The following is a 16860-nucleotide window of genomic DNA, read 5'->3' on the forward strand; positions in this document are numbered from 1 at the left end:
TACTATAATTACTTTAAGACGAACTTGTATTTGAACAAACCAGGTGTGCACACAGAGGAACGCTTGTATTTGAGTGGATTTCTATTCATTTCCTCAGGCAGCCTATTTCTTCTCTGCCCTTGATTCATCCGGTGTCTCCTCGTACTTGCAGCCCAGCCAGTATTTCGCAATGGATCGTGGGTATGGCGGGTTGGCGGCGTCCACACGTTTCGTCTGCTGACTCACTCTGTAGTATTTATCTGCCATTAAAAAAAAGAGGAAGGAAACACACAGACAAAAAAGCTGTTAAAGGGAGAAACTTCTTTTATGCCTGTTCTGTGGAAATAAAGTCTGATTTAGCGATTAAAATAACTCCATGTGTTCTTACCTCCCTTGAAAAAATACACATTTTGAACAGGAGCGCTCCGGTACGCCTCTGTGGGGTTCTCATCGACGATGTCGCTGTAGTCGGCGTAATCAGACCAATCATCATAACCCCAGAAATCATCGAACAGCACATGGCGACTCTGCCGTCTTCGCTGTTTACGCTTCTTGCTGGGCTTCTTCTTCCGCCTCCTCACTGCTGGAGAGGGCGATGGCGTGGGCTTGGGGCTGAGGTAGACTCGTCCGACCATGGCAGCATCTACAGGAGACCTGAGGCCCTGCCAGTCCCGGCTGATGATCCGAGGGCCAGTGTGGGGATTGCTGACTGAAGGTAGAAGAAACAAGGTCGGAGTCTTTTACCGTGAAGTGATGTTATTCATGCATGAACATAAGACATGAATAATGTGCACTAACACTAGTGTATTCTAAGTATGGTTTAAAACTATTTACATCCATTACAGTTTGAATTTTTCAAAATCTTTTTTTTAACCTCTAAAGGGGTTGGGGATTCAAAAAAAGTAATTTGACACATTTATGTTGGCATTTATAAACTTTCCAAATATAATTTCTCTAATAATACTTCAACAATTGCCGGGATGGGTCATGTGGTCATTAGTGATCTGGTGGTTTAATGCATCCGTGTGTGTTTTGTGTTCTCTATGTAATTTAATTGTGGGGCTATCAATGCTGTGGTAAATGATTTTGGTTTATTGTCATTTACTTGCTCCTACAAACAAATAAACATTATATATAAAGAAGAAAACACAGATGAGTCTTACAGGAGTCTCCAAAGAGCTGCGTGAAGAAATCCTCCCACGTCTGATCGCAGAAGAGGTCCGTGTATCTCGTGAACAGCACAGACGGCGAGGACCTGCTCATGCGGACACACTCCTCGTGGGAAGGCTGGTGCTTGAACTCATACTCGTAATAGTTTTGCCCTGGAGAGAGAAACACGCACATGAGATATGATCAACTGAGGACATGTTGAAATGTCACAGCATTATTTGCCCCAACAATATGTGAAGATGTATAAAATAGCATAAAATGTGCATCAAAAATGTAATTTACTTGAGAGGTAGATATATAAATGGTTACTTTCCACCTCTGGAAGTTCAGGACCCTCAAGAGGTTGCAAAATAAAGGATGGTAAAAAACCAACTAACTAACTATAAAAATGAAAAAGCCAGAATTTGTTAAAAAGTTGAGATGCTTAAATTTAATGGGTCATGAGCACAAGCAACATCTTTACAATACTTTATTTCTTTGGGGACCATCACAGTTGACACTGGTGACAATGCACTTCTAACAAACTGAAAAATACCAGACATCTCTTCATGAATACCTTTGAAAAAGTAAACTTTCTCTTTGCCACGGTGGCTTGGTGCCGGGACGGCAAACGCAGCGTCAGTGTTGTCTGGTATGCCATCAAATCCGACCGAAATGAGCCGTGGATATTCCGGATCCAAGACGTCGCCGTTAAACCTCCAGTACTTGTTGCCCTGAGACACAATAGATTCGAAGCCCCAAAAACTGAGGTTTGAGGCTGCTGCGGAAAAGCTCAGAATACAATAAATACCTGAAATAATTACTGCACCCATTGTATCTGCAGACCTAATACCTAATAAAGAAGAACAATGCTAAAATATGTCCACCGAGGTCAAATAGTCCCATTAGATTCAATTAAACTGCACCAAATTATACACATACAACTTCAACTTTTAGCTCCAGGCCCCAGTGTAAGATTCAGCTGATTGTTCTGTTTGTCTTTACAGATTCAAACCTTTTCTAAACCATCACACAAATGAGTAATACTCCTTTTAGAATTTGTATGAGTTCCCATGTTCATAATAATAATAATATTACACATACTATTACACACTCTTCACAGTTTCTACCTTAAAGATGTAGGATTTCCCCTGACAGTTGATGCGTGTGAACGCGGCGTCGATGGGTCCTGCTATTCCCCACACGTCCTGGATGAGTCTGGGGTAACCAGGAAGAACAGACTTGTCGTCCAACTCGAAAAAATATTCACCTACAGGAGAAGAAGCATGGATGGGAAGCCGGGAAGTAGTTATCATCATCACTATCATCTGACATCAGACGCCTGACCAAAGAGAAGCAGTTCCAGCCGTCGCTTTAGAGTTTGATGTCTGGATTGTAATTCATAATTTCTACGGAGTTAATCAATAAATTAAAACATTTTTGCAAGCCTGTTACTTTTGACGTTACTTTTATTCCAAAGGTCTGGATCCTAAGAAAATAAACTCTTTTTTCAAACACTGCTGGATAAATTCGGGGCCCATGATGATTATCTGAAACGTTTTTGGGGGGTTTTGGGAAACCTCACATTTGGGGACTGTGGAGAAAGTGCTCTCCACAACCAAAAGGTAGGTTTACCTCTGAAAGCATAGATGGAGCCATTCTTCAGCTGCAGAAAAGCATCAAAAGGTCGCCCGCTGCAGGGCACTGCGTCAGGGTCTGCAGCTGGGATGGGGCCTGGTGTGGTGATGGGTGGGAGAGAGACAACCGCTGGAGCTGTGTGGAAAGTTGGTGCAACAGTCGTAGCCACGGGCGTCACAGTTTCTGTGGTGTCCTCTTCTGCATCGAAGGTGTCACCCCGAGCGACTGAGGGTGGAGGAAAGTTTCATCAAATGAGAAATAAAACATTTGACCATTTATTTATGGTAACATGCTGCAGCTCCACTGACTCTTTTTGGGGCACACGGAGTCAAAGTCTCCGCAGCAGCTTCCATAGTACACACACATGGAGTCGCACTGGCATTTCCTCTGTGGATCGAAGGAGCCACACTGACCCACACAGGACTCTGTGGAGACATTGTACGACAGTGATACCGTGAAGTAGTACTCAGATACTAAAGGTAAGTAAAAGTAACATGGCTACATAAAGTACAGGGTTTTTTCTGACCTCCGACTAGATGCTACTTATTTATAATATAATATCTATATTTGATGTGTTAATCATATTTTTCTTTATTGTAAAAAGTAATTTAGCCAGTAAAAACATTTAAAACTGATTTTAAAATGCTGTTGTTTTCAATCAGGGATTAATACATACACATAGTTTTTATATGCTCAGATATACTGTATGGTAAACAGGGGAGTATACATAATAAATGTATTTAAAGGTAATGCATTTTTATAATAGTACAACACTTCACTGATTATAATAATAACAATAATTATTATAATAATTATAATTATAAATCTATTTGAGTCCAACTGATATGGATTATTTTGGGGCCGATGCTGATAAAAGTTAGTTTAAGACTTCTGATAGCGATATACTCCTCCATACATATTAGAAATTGGCAATTATTCCTCGATATTAATAACAGACCTAATATATACATTTATACATTTAATTCCTGTGTGATGTAGCCACATAAACATGCTCAAAATGTTTTTATTGTCACATAACTATATTATATATACATTTTGATTAGTAGTATATTCCCTAACCTGTGGTGACAGAACACAATCTCTAAATAAGAAAGTACTTATTTTTCTAAGAGACTTACTTTCTGCAGCCAAGGTGGCGTCCAGCAGGACGACGAGGCCCAGCAGAGTCACTGCTGGCTTCATGTCGCCTCACAGAAAATACTCCACCTTCAAACGCAACAAAGTAAAGAAGTGGAATTTAAATTCAGCAGAGAACAGTGCACTTTTCACTGTAGTGCAGCCAGATGAGTGTGAACTGACTGTCCCACTTCGGGGAGCAGCGTTGTGTGCAGATGGCGATCGATTGGTATTTTTCAGGAGTTGATGACCCCGGGCCGTCAACACTTTGATAATCATTAAACTGTGATGGCTGATCTCTGTCCTGTTTGTCCCAGATACATCAACATGATTACTCTGAGGCACAGAATAAACCCACTGACTAGACGGTTACACCCAATGTCAGCTTCCTGGTTATTTAACAACAATGAGACTGATAATGGAGAATAAATGTTGTATTGTTTTTCTGTTTAATCGAATGTTTCTTAATAGGGAAGATGCTTCAAATGCAAAATAACTAATAAACTTTGGACATGTACTATTCTAATGATAAACTGCAGACTGTAGGGAGCCTGAGGGAGTGAGTGTCAGAGCTCAATCATTGTGTAACTGGGCCAGTAGTTTTTCTCTATTGATCCCTGGTAAAAAAAACAAACATAGACAACCCTAAAGCAAACACACAGATTCTTCCAAATGCAGCCCTGGTAACTACACTGACATATAAAGCGACACAGTAAGAAAATATAGGACAATTTGTAGGTCTGGCAGTGAGCCCTCGCCTCACCCTCCCCTTTCCATGTGTGTAGGGGAGACTGTACAGTGGCCTTCAGGTAACTTCTGTCTGTCGACCCTTTGTTTGCTTTGTCTTTACTGGAACAGGACCAGGGACTTAAATGATAATGTTGTGTTGTATTTCCAAGCGGGCCCTGAACGTCACAAACCCATAAAATCAATGTAACATATCTTCTACGATATTTGGAGGGGGACATATCATTGAGCACTTGGCACTGTTTGCCAGATCTGGGCCACAAGTGAGCCATAGCAAGTCATAGCATGTCAACCAAAGGGGCCAAAGGTGGCCCAAATTAATGTTGTGATATTTGGGCCGTATTTACCTCATGGGCCACTTAAGATTCACATCCAGATTACAATGCATGTTAGCCAGAAAGGGCCCACATCAGTTTTGGGATATGAGATCTATTTGTCCGGGCCACAAGAAGATCAGAAGTGCTGCATCATTGCTAGAAGTGGCCCACACGTGTGAGCTATCAGGGCAGGAATGTTCCTTTTATCCCTGCCACAAGGTGGAGCACTCCATCAGGTGCTTCTCTCGATGGCTGACGGTGTTTGTTACCAAGAAAAAAGTTTCATATTTTTTAAATTGCCATAATAAAAGACATAATCAAAACATACTCATGTAATCATTGATAATGTAACTATGATATAGATATGAAAATTTCAAATATAATATAATCAGTCATTCATTTTTGTGGTGTGATTGTGAAATCACAAATTAAACACTCAAGAGACTCAAAATTAGCTTAATCACACACAAAAGAGAGACACAAACAGGTTCTGTCTCTTTCAGGGGGTTCGGGGGGGGATTGTGGGACATTTCTGGGCCAGGGGACCATTTTCTCATGATCCGTCCATGGGCCACAAAAATCTTTCAGCTGCTGAATGCTCCTGACCTTTAGTGAACCCTGACAGAGCTGAACTCCTTCACACTATGAACCCGTCTTTTGTTTGTCTGTCTCCTCACCTCTCCTCTCTTTCACAACAGCTCCATCTTCCTCTGTGCCAAGATCAAAGCGTTTATTGTCATATATACAGTCCCGTGCAATGAAATGATTTCTTTGCCTTCCACGACGAATACCGAGCTTTTGAGAGTTGTAAGGGCCAGTGAAGGGCCAGTGAGTATTTAACAGTCTGATGGCTGTTGGATAGAAGCTGTTCCTCAGTCTTGACATCCTGCATCTCACACTTCTGTACCTTCTGCCTGAGGTGTGAACATTCCGCTTTCGGGGAGGCTGGAGTCCTTGACAATGGAGCAGGCTCTTCTGGGGACTACTGGAGAGGGTAGTGATGTCCTGACTCTCAGCAGTCTTATTGCAGTGGTGCACCCACACCACACGGTGATGGTCAAGATGCTCTTAATGATGCAGCTGTAGAAGCTGCTGAGGATCTTTGGTGACATGCCGCATTTCCTCAGCCTGTTGTGCTTTCTTGACCAGTGTTTAGTGTCCAGGTGAGGTCATCACTGATGTAAACGCCCAGGAATTTGAAACTGCTGTTGGGCCATGGTTTTTTGTGAAACCACACTTCGGCCTACATGTGCCATCAAAGCCTGAAGCCGCATGTTCCTCCAAGACTCAGTCTCCCAGGGGCCATAAAAAACCAGAGCAAGGAACTCAGTCTCCCAGGGAGCATCAGAGGTGTGAAAACCCCCCCAGGGACACAGGTTTCAACTCCCATTGGTCACTCTGGACCCCATGACCTGTGAGGTCATCGAGCCAATATAAGACCAGGTCTGAGCCTCTTCTGCCTCTTCCTACGATCCTTCCACAGGAGGGAAGGCTGTCGAGCCTCTTCTCCAGCTCACATCTTCTCTTGCCATCCAACTCTTCGAGAGGAGCACAAAGGTGCAGCTTCCAGCTCATCTCACCAAGGAAACCTCCTCGCCCTCCAAGCTCTACCAACGTCCTAGCAGCGATGCCATGTCCTGCAGGAAAACTTCAGCCAGCGACTGAGCTACACAGCTCAACAGAAACCAGCAAGACGACACAAAACTTCGAACTGCACAGCAACTTCCTTTTTCCCCTTTCCACGGACTGGTAACACAACTGGGCTTAATAATTATACTAGGCTAAGCAAGACTGTTTATTCGATTCTGTGTGAGGTTTATAGGTTTGATTTGTGGTGTTGTGATATTTTGGGTACAAGTTATTGAGAAAGTAATGTTACACTGGGTTCACACAGGACACGGAAGCTACAGTCATATAGATAGAAAGAGAGAGACAGAGAGACAGAGAGAGGGGGTGGGGTGGGGGTGGCTATAGGGTTACGTAGTCACTTGTGACTACGACACCCGACATTGCACGGAGCAAACACCGGACCCTAACCCACATTCTTCTCCGCCGTCGGATCCTTCGGAGCAAGAGAAAAAGAGCAAGGGCTCTCCTCCTTTCTACAAATCGCACTAGGGAAATAAAACAAACACATTACTACGGTTGTAATATCTCTTCTGTAAAGAAGTGGACATACATCTACAGTGGTTATCCAGGAAGAGATACAACGTTTTACATTATAAAGTACAAAGTTATTAGTTACCCATGACAAATATCAGCTGTATGTGTGATCACGGAGAGGAATCGCAGGATGACGCCGGGTTCACACAGGACGCGGAAGCGCAGCGCCACGGCGCGCCGCGCCAAGGAAAGCCAGGCGCCTCCTTTCCGCCCCCCTGTTACTCAATTGTGCCGTTCACATAGGCTGCGATGCGCCGCGCAGTGCCAAGGGCGCCTCGCGCCCTGCACCGATGGTTTCGGCGTCGAGTCTATTTTTTTCGCTTGCCGCGAGCGTATCGCGCCAGGAAACACACTGAAAAATGATTTCAAACGATATAAATGACATATTTTATATGACATAAATTATCAAATATGCATTCCCATACTTTGTATTCCCCTTCTGTTGTCCTGGAGTTTTAATTTTTCCCAATTTTCACAATCACATAATTAAATGTCCCCCTCTGCCCATCCACTACAGTCATATAGATAGAAAGAGAGAGAGAGACAGAGAGAGGGGGTGGGGTGGGGGTGGCTATAGGGTTGCGTAGTCACTTGTGACTACCTCATTTACCCCTGACACCCGACATTGCACGGAGCAAACAGGATCACGGAGAGGAATCCAGGATGACCGGTGTGAGGAGATTGTTCTCCTCACACCGTGTCAACCAGACTTGCCACCTCACGTCTATATGCTGTTTCGACGCCGCCAGTAATAAATCCAATGACTGTGGTGTCGTAGACAATGTCCTGATGGTGTTGTCCTTGTGAGAGGTGACACAGTCACATGTGAACAGTGTGTAGAGCATGGGGCTGAGAACACATCCTTGTGGGGCACCCGTGTTCATCACAAGGCTGTTTGACGTTATATTTCCAATTCTGCCGTGAGGAAATCTGACAGCCAGTCACAGAGTGTGGGGTTGAGTCCAAGGTTTGGCCGTTTGTTAGTGAGCTTGTAAGGGACGACTGTATTAAAAGCGGAGCTGTGGTCTATGAAGAGCATCCTGATGTTTTGCAGGTGGGAGGGGGCTATGTGAAGGGCTGCAGATGATGGTGTCCGAGGTGCTTCTACTGGGCGGTAGACGTACAGCAAGGGGTCCAGAGTCTCATGTATACTGCTCTGAATGGGGGCCAGAACCACTTTCTCAAAACACTTCATGATGATCGGAGTGAGTGCAACTGGCCTGTAGTCATTCAGCCAACTCACTGGGAGGATGGTGGTGGTTTTGAAACAGGTGGGTGTGGCCTGTGAGGGCGACAGGTTGAAGATGGAGGTGAGAACCTCAGCCAGCTCTGTAGCACATGCCCTGAGGCCCCACCCAGGGATGTTATCTAAGGAGTGTGATCTCCTCTGTGTCGAGTTAATGTTTGATATGCTGAAAGAGATAAAAAGAATAAATTGCGGTTCATGTCACCGTCTTCACTCTGCAGTTCTCCCTGCTCCTGAGTCTTGTCTTCTCTCTACTCAGCAGGTGTCTGCTCTGAGCGACCAGGAAAACATCTGGATAGTTAACCTCTGGGTTGACTGCTTGTTTTTTGCCAGCAGAGTCATGGGTGTCTGGCTGAAGTGGCTGTGGTACCATAGGAACTACTTCATCATCTCCATCACTCCGCTGATACTACTTCCCCTGCCGCTCATCAGCCCTACGCCGGTAAGTGTTTGTGTGATTATACATGTTTAGCAACATTGATAGAGGCTTAATCGGCAAATTCTTGTCAGTGTCAGTCAAACAAAACAGGAAAGGAGAAGGGGTTGCAGCCACTGTGACCTTTGACCAAAATTAGAAGACAAAACTTGAGCGATCACAATCAAGAGGCCAAAACATGTTTTGTGACGTCACTGTGATGGTGACTTTTCACCTTTGACCAACAAAATCTAATTTAGTCGATTTTTTGAGTCGAAGTGGACATTTGTTACAAATTTGAGGAAATTCCTTGAAGGTGTTCCTGTGATATTGTGCTCAGAAGAATGGGGCATACGTACAGACAACCTGCAGACATAACGCCTCAACTATTATGCACACTGGAGGAGTATCATATATCTTTCTAACATTTACTGCCTTTGTGGAGGGAGTTTTGTGTCATAAAGACGCACGTGCCTTTCTTTTTCTATTCTTACACATTCACAAGCATTGACCGTATCTGAGGTTGAAGGAACTGAATGACCTTGTCTCAACCTATTTCTTAAGGAGTCATGTACATGAACTTCATGTACATGACTTTTCATGTGTGTAGTACTTATTGTGTTTTTATGTTTTATGTTCCTTGTATGCACCTATATACCAAGGCAAATTCCAGGTAGGTGTAAACCTACTTGGCAATAAATAAATACTTCTGATTCTGATTCTGATTTACTCAGCAGAGCGCATACCTCCATCCACGTCTAACAGTCCACATTGAAGCTTTTAAATCCAGATTTAAAACTTTTTTATTCACAAATGCCTTTAACTAAATTATTTTAAAAAAAGCTATGGTCATACCATCTTTTTATTATATTTTATTATTTTACACATTTCTATCTGTTTTATTTGTATTATTTTACTCTTTTAACTTAATTTCATATTTGTATTTTATTTCTTTTACCCTTTTTAATCTCAATGCCTAATTTATTCTATTCTTTATCGTTTTTTATTACTTGAAAATGGTTTTAATCTGTGCTGTCATGATTTCTTTTCTTTTCTTTTTGTCTTTTTGTGTTGTTTTATATCCATGTACAGAACCTTGAATCTGTATGAAATGTGCTTTATAACAAAAACAGCCTTGCCTTATGTTACTACATCTAAATTCACTAGATCTGGATCGATATCAAATTGAAGGAATAATTATCAGTCTCCTAAACACCAAACGTCAGGTTTTTTCATCAAGGCCAATAAATTCTCTGGATATCTTCAACGGAAGTTGAAATAAAAATCTTGGACTCTGAATGGCTTCTTCCTTGGGTCATGTCCCACCCCATGTCCCACAAATTTATATGTAAATCGATTCAGTTGTTTTTTTTGTGTAATCCTGCTAAATCCGGCTGTTTTGCTCTCAAAACTTGAATCTGTGATCTATTGAGTTGAGCGCAGTCTCGTGTGAGCGGCAGTGGAAATTTTTGTGCCGTGTGGTTTAAACGGGTCCTGGAGGAAAAGCAATTTTAATCAGGACTCATTAACTGGACTCTGAGGAGAAAAGAGCATGACCAAATGTTTGTTTTATGATATGAAGGGTTAATCTCTCTGAGTGTGTAAAGTCTTATTATTGCCTTTTAAACAGTCCCAGGTAGGTCAGAGGATGTGACAGCTGGAAGACGTGTAGAAACGTGCCTGTGTTGACGTGTTTTTACTTCTGCTGTTTCCTATCACTTCTGACCCCAGGGTGTGTCTTTGTTTACAGCAAGCACGATGTGGTTACGCCATCATCCTCATGGCTCTGTTCTGGTGCACAGAGTGCATGCCTCTGGCTGTGACCGCCCTGCTGCCAGTCGTCCTCTTTCCTATGATGGGCATCATGACGGCCGGAGAGGTACAGCTCTCATATACACGTTTGTGCTTTATTCATATGCACTTGTACAGTTTCTCTTCTCGGAAAAAACACACAAATATTTCCAAGGCTTTGTTTCAATTCTTTTGTTGTTGTCATCCTTTCATGATTGAACACGACTATGTCCCGACATGCAATCAAAGGAAGGAAAACTCATTTCTCCTCATATGATCTGCTCCAATATTTTGAATAGACTTTCAAAATCAACAAATTAGCAAAACAACATGAAGCAAACATAAAACAAACAAATATAAATGTGTAGTCAGGGTCTAAGTTTGCAGGCACTCACCTCAGCAATACCTGAGGATATGTGAGATGATTAAAGTTCGGCACAAGCTTACATTATTATTATTATTATAATAACTAAGCCCTAACTAGGCTCTGTGCCCTCAAAGTGTTAATTTGACCTTCCGGTTAGTTATTTCCAGGACGTCTTCTAGTTATACAGACGAGTTCCAATCTGCCGATGCCAGTGTTTGACTTTTATTGCTCGTAAAACAATCTGGATGTTACATTACCTCTGCATGTTCACAGGTTACTTCAGCCGCTCAGGAGCTAGCTGTTGGTTTGTTGCACACGTTTGGACTTTAGCTTCTTCCGCTGATGATTGTGTCTGTGTGTGATTTGTTTCAGGTCAGTATTGAATACCTGAAAGATTCTAACATGTTGTTCATTGGCGGCCTGTTGGTGGCCATTGCAGTGGAGCAGTGGAACCTCCATAAGCGCATCGCCCTGCGAGTTTTGCTGGTGGTTGGCGCTCGTCCGGCCCTGTAAGAAACGATACCGCTCATCTGTGCACGCTACAACACACAGAAAAACTAAGCTTCGACTGTGGGGTCATCACTGCCTATAAAGAACTTCATAGTGGATATCATAGACTGTATATAAAGATGGTTGATGCCACAACTCCCAAAAGTGAAGTAAAATCTGCTGGATCGCCCCCTGGTGGTTGTCTCCAGTATAGGTCATAAACCCCGCTTCCTATATATGAGCAGATGGGCAAAAATAGATACCTTATAATAAATTATTGACCTTGATAATATTACCAAGCAACAAAATGAATTCCATGTAGTTGACAGCATAAAACCTTCCTCTCACAATTTATTGGATGATATCAAATATGTTAAATATGAAAATGATGCTCCATCATTTCATAGTCATTTCCTCTCACTGCCATGTATCACAGGTTGATGATGGGCTTCATGATCGTCTCGGCCTTCCTCTCCATGTGGATCAGCAACACGGCCACCACGGCCATGATGCTGCCCATCGCCGAAGCTATTCTGCAGCAGCTGAAAGCCATCGAGATCCAGGCGGATGAGCGAGATTTACAGGCTGCGGTTGAGGCCAACCACGGGTTTGAGATGGAGCCCACATCCACTAAGCAGGAAATAAGCAACGACAAACAGCCAGACACCAACACTCAGCAGGAGGACAGAGTGTGTAAGTAAAAACAGGATGACCATTTTCTAGAGAGTATAACCTCCCACTGATTTGAACCCTCTGGACGTGTCGGGCTACAGGTAAACGTGAGGTGAGTCCAGAGTCGTGTCAGGAGTCCAGCAAACAAGCGATGGAGGACAGGTACCTACTCTTGACCAAGGGGATGAGTCTGAGCGTGTGCTACTCTGCCAGCATCGGAGGCACGGCCACGCTCACCGGCTCGACCACCAACATCATCCTCAAGGGCCAAATCGACAAGTAAGACCTTGATATATCACTCAACAAGTACAGGAGAATACTGTGCTTGCTGGTTTTCCTCCTCTCATCTGTCCATCTTTCTTGTCTGTTTTTGTGAAGGATGTTTCCTGAAAATGGTGACGTGATCAACTTCGCCAGCTGGTTCGCCTTCTCTTTCCCCAACATGGTTCTCATGCTTGTGTTTTCCTGGATCTGGCTTCAGTTCATGTTCCTGGGCTTCAAGTAAGGCCACTTCAGACTCGTACAGTCGGCTGCAGATGATTCTGTGACCACTGGTAACTTCATTGCATGGTTGCGTGCTCTGAGCAAATCAAACAAACGTCACACAACACATTCATAAGCAAGCATAAGAAGGCAGATTTGTTTTCAGTCTTTATGCTAAGCTAAGCTAACCGGCTGTAGAGTTTCACCGGGTCACCAGCGTTGGAAAAAGTACTTGAACATTAGAGCTAAGTAATAGCACAAATAAGTAAAATAAAAAGTGTACTAAAGTAAATAAAAGTACATTCACTTTTCTACTTGATTAAAAGTAAGTACTTGCTTTTAGGTATGCTAAATATTAAAGTAAAGGAACCCCATTCCCTAATAGGACAATTTATGGCACCATTAAGGCGGAGTCTTGGCGGTGACCTCTCGCTTTGCTCTTGTTGAAGGAGGCGGGGTCTAATGTTACCTGCCCACTCTGATTGGATAAGTGGACCAGGTTTCACTCTCGTTATTGATTACTTTAATGAATGTAACATGTTTTATTATAAAATAGTAGTGGAGTAGAAAGTACAGATTGTTGCTGGTATATGCAGTGAATTAAAAGTGAAATGTACCCAAACATAAATCTACTTGAGTAAAATACAGATACGTGAAAAATGATATAAGTACATTAATGAAGAAAATGTACTTTGTTACAGCCCTCCACTGCAGGTCACTGAGGAGTATTTAATAAAGTTTGTCACAATTATGTGAATTAATGGTTCACTTTAACTTCCTCAGTCTTCAGACGTTTCCATGATTTTCTGATCAGTCTTCGTCATCGTTGCACTTTGTACTTTCCTCCGCAGCCTGAAGAAGTCATTTGGCTGTGGCATGAAGAGCAGCAGAGATCAGGAGGCGCGCGAGGTGATGAGGGAGGAGTACCTCAAGCTGGGCCGCTTGACGTTTGCTGAGGTGGCGGTGCTCGTCATCTTCACCACGCTGGTGCTCCTGTGGTTCACCAGGGAGCCGGGCTTCATTGACGGCTGGGCCACGGTGCTCTTCAACAAGGAAAAGGCGTGAGTCTCCCGCATTGGTGAAGTTTTTATATTTTTTCCGATGAAAGTGTAGCCAAAGCCAAATATTTCTTATTCCTTTTAAAGGTTCAGTGTGTAGAATTCAGTGACATCTGGTGGTGAAGTTGCATGTTGCAGCTGAATACCCCTCACCTCACCCTCCCCTTCCAAACATGGAAGAGAACCTGTGGCATCTTCAGTTGTCATAAAAACTCAAAAGGTTTAGTTTGTCCAGTCTGGGCTACCGTAAAAAACATGGCTGCCTCCGTAGAGAGGACCCGCTCCTGATGTAAATATAAAGTATTTAAATATGAAGGGCCCATTCCAGGGTAAAGAAAACAAGAATTTGTACAATTTGGATGAAACACACCAGTGAAACATCACTGGGATTATTTTATATTCATTTTCCTTTTTTTACAGCTTGAGTCTTTATACTGTCAGTCCGAAATATCAACACTGGTTTTAGAAAATAATCAGATGAGACTTGAACTACAATTCCCAGCTTGCATTTCAGCCAGAAACATGCAGTCGTCAAGCTTAGGAATCTGTCACATGACACGTAGAAGCTGAAAACGAGAAACATCCTTCAAACTTCTCTCCGTCCTCTCATTTTACTCTTTTACCTTATTTACTCTCTCTGAGTCCCTCAAAGTTTGCAAATGGATAGAAACACCTTTGCTCTTAGCTCCATCGTTTTCTCTGCAGACGTTGCACTGTGACCACACTGAAATGGAGCCGGAAGCACGGCAGCAGCACAAATAAAGTTAATACAATATGTTGGATGTTGTTATTTTGTGTTTGTCAGGTTTGTGTCTGATGGAACCATCGCCATCTTAATGTCGATGCTTTTCTTCGCCATCCCCTCCCAGCTGCCTAAGTTCGGAGGCTACGGTTACGACGAAGCAGGTGAAATGTTTATTTTGACCCCACTAAAAAACCCCTATTGCACTGGGATTTTTGAATTCGAGCCTCACGGATTATTAGGCCAGTGGGCGACATATCGGTTTCAGCCTTTATGTTTATCTGTGCTTTTATGTTTGTGTTTTTGATTCAAGTTGTTATATTGATACTTATATATAGTAAAGTTTCTAGTTTAACTGTAAAATATCAAACCTAAATTAAATTTCTTTGTCATTAGGGTTTCATAATGACGTCTTAGGAGTCAAGGCTGATTATTTTTTATAAATATAATAATTGGCAATGACTCCTAAGATATCAGCCGATATGATATATATTTCATCAGTGGGTCAGGCTCTGGTTTGTGGGATTTAAACATCAGCTCATGAGAGATGCAGCGAGAGAGATTTCAAACCAATCACTGTTTCATGTTCAAACCTCGTCTGGGTCTCGCAGGTAAGAAGATTAATTCCCCCCCCAATCTGCTGAACTGGCAGAAGGTTCATGAGCGAATGCCCTGGAACATCATCCTGCTGCTGGGAGGAGGCTTTGCTCTGGCGGCCGGCAGTGAGGTAAAAACCCAACGAGCTTTTACTCGATTTTTTTGGTAATCAATTAAATTGTGTAGAGGTCCTGCTTTTCTCTATTTCATATCATTACAGATAAAAAATTGGTCTTTTGGTCATTGCATGTCTATGAGTCACGTGCATGACCGATACCTACATGAAGATCAACCCTCCTCGTATGTTTGCTCACAGAGATCCGGTCTGTCCACGTGGTTGGGAGAACGCCTGACCCCTCTGGAGAAAATTCCCCCCTACGCCATCTCGCTGCTGCTCTCCCTGCTGGTGGCCACATTCACCGAGTGCGCCAGCAACACCGCCACCACCACCCTGTTCCTGCCAATCCTGGCCTCAATGGTAAACTCAACACAATAAATGTCCACATGCACACGCGGCTGTGCACACACTCCATGTGTCAAACTGCTCTATGTTTCTTATAGGCCATAGCGATAAAGATACACCCGCTGTACGTGATGCTGCCCTGCACCCTCGCTGCCAATCTGGCCTTCATGCTGCCGGTGGCCACACCACCCAACGCCGTCGCCTTCTCCTTTGGAGGACTCAGAGTCATTGACATGGTGAGATTCATACACATCTGTCGTTCATAACACACAAATCTTATCATTCACATCAATAAGGCTCAGAAGGGGTTGAGCCCATGATTCTCGGATCTTATTTAAAAGAGTCAAAACGTTGTTAGAGGGAGATAACCGTCCTTTACATGGATGTATACAAAGATGGACGGCATGACAGCTCCCCAAATGTGAAGCCGGTTCTTGAATCCTACAGTCCTGGTTGTGTATTGATTGAGAATAATTCTCTGCCCACACTGATGCAGCTATTTTGTAAGACAGCCCTTTCCCTCTGTTTGGGCCTCTCGTTCAGGAGACGACCTTTTAAGTCACTAAAACTGAGCCTGTGCTGATCTGATGTGTTTGGTTCTCCAGGTGAAAGCTGGCTTCATGCTGAACATCTTAGGGATTTTGACCATAAACTTGGGCATCAACACCTGGGGATACGCCATGTTTGACCTGGGCACCATCCCCGCTTGGGTCAACGCTACACAGGGCCAACCCTGAGTGAGAACGGACACAATGGAGGACAGGATAGTTTTTTTTAAAGCTGCTGAAGATTCATGAGATGTTTCATAAAATCAGATAAGCAACTAAATTAAATAATAAAATCAGAATTGTATATATTTTTGAATCCAGAGGTTAATAGTCTAAAGATCTCAGGAATACATTTCCTGAAATAAATGGTATATGTTTGGTATTTATTTGGAGCTTTCCGAGTCTTGATGACCACTCAAAGCGCTTTAAAGCACAGTTTTGCCATCCACCCATCAGGGGGGAATTTGAGTTTTATTATCTTGCCCAAGGACACTTTGGCATGAAGAATGAGGGAGACTGAGATCGAACCGATGACCCTCTGGTTAATGGACAACCCGCTCTATCTCCTGAACCACGGCTGCCCCAGTAATATAACCCTTAAGTTTGGTCAAAAACAATAAATATGGCGCTTCTTGTAGGATTCCTTTGTTCGTAGAGAAGCTGGAGAGAAATTAAAGTTTTCAGCACTTAATCTTAAGAGCTGTAGCTGAAAGGGTGATTCTTTTAAATCGTGAAAAAGAAAGAAATTTTAAAGTTAAAAGATGAATCATATAAAAATATAACCATTTAGACCCAGCTCCCCTTATCCGTGGCGTTCTGCTGACACGTCACCCCGACCGTTTCCTTGACACTTTCTCCT

General features: G+C 43.0%; 2 protein-coding genes across 2 annotated transcripts; one reads left to right on the forward strand and one right to left on the reverse strand.

The window, feature by feature from the left end:
- Positions 1 to 66: 66 nt before the first annotated feature.
- Positions 67 to 4111, reverse strand: vtnb (vitronectin b). The gene is made up of 8 exons (XM_034607151.1): positions 3906 to 4111; positions 3075 to 3191; positions 2764 to 2991; positions 2259 to 2398; positions 1706 to 1862; positions 1143 to 1301; positions 368 to 688; positions 67 to 239 (listed from the first exon to the last, which is right to left on the reverse strand). The coding sequence occupies exons 1-8, from the start codon at positions 3967 to 3969 to the stop codon at positions 103 to 105; spliced, it is 1323 nt and encodes a 440-aa protein (XP_034463042.1). The 5' UTR covers positions 3970 to 4111; the 3' UTR covers positions 67 to 102.
- A 4496-nt stretch (positions 4112 to 8607) lies between these two features.
- slc13a2 (solute carrier family 13 member 2) lies at positions 8608 to 16577 on the forward strand. Its single transcript, XM_034606469.1, has 12 exons — positions 8608 to 8818; positions 10542 to 10670; positions 11322 to 11458; positions 11875 to 12131; positions 12212 to 12389; positions 12489 to 12611; positions 13445 to 13654; positions 14457 to 14557; positions 15005 to 15120; positions 15307 to 15468; positions 15552 to 15689; positions 16059 to 16577. Exons 1-12 carry the CDS (start codon positions 8717 to 8719, stop codon positions 16188 to 16190), a joined length of 1785 nt encoding a protein of 594 aa, XP_034462360.1. The 5' UTR covers positions 8608 to 8716; the 3' UTR covers positions 16191 to 16577.
- The last annotated feature ends 283 nt before the right edge of the window (positions 16578 to 16860 follow it).

The sequence above is a fragment of the Hippoglossus hippoglossus genome, chromosome 14 (genome assembly GCF_009819705.1).
Source record: "Hippoglossus hippoglossus isolate fHipHip1 chromosome 14, fHipHip1.pri, whole genome shotgun sequence".
Taxonomy (NCBI): domain Eukaryota; kingdom Metazoa; phylum Chordata; class Actinopteri; order Pleuronectiformes; family Pleuronectidae; genus Hippoglossus; species Hippoglossus hippoglossus.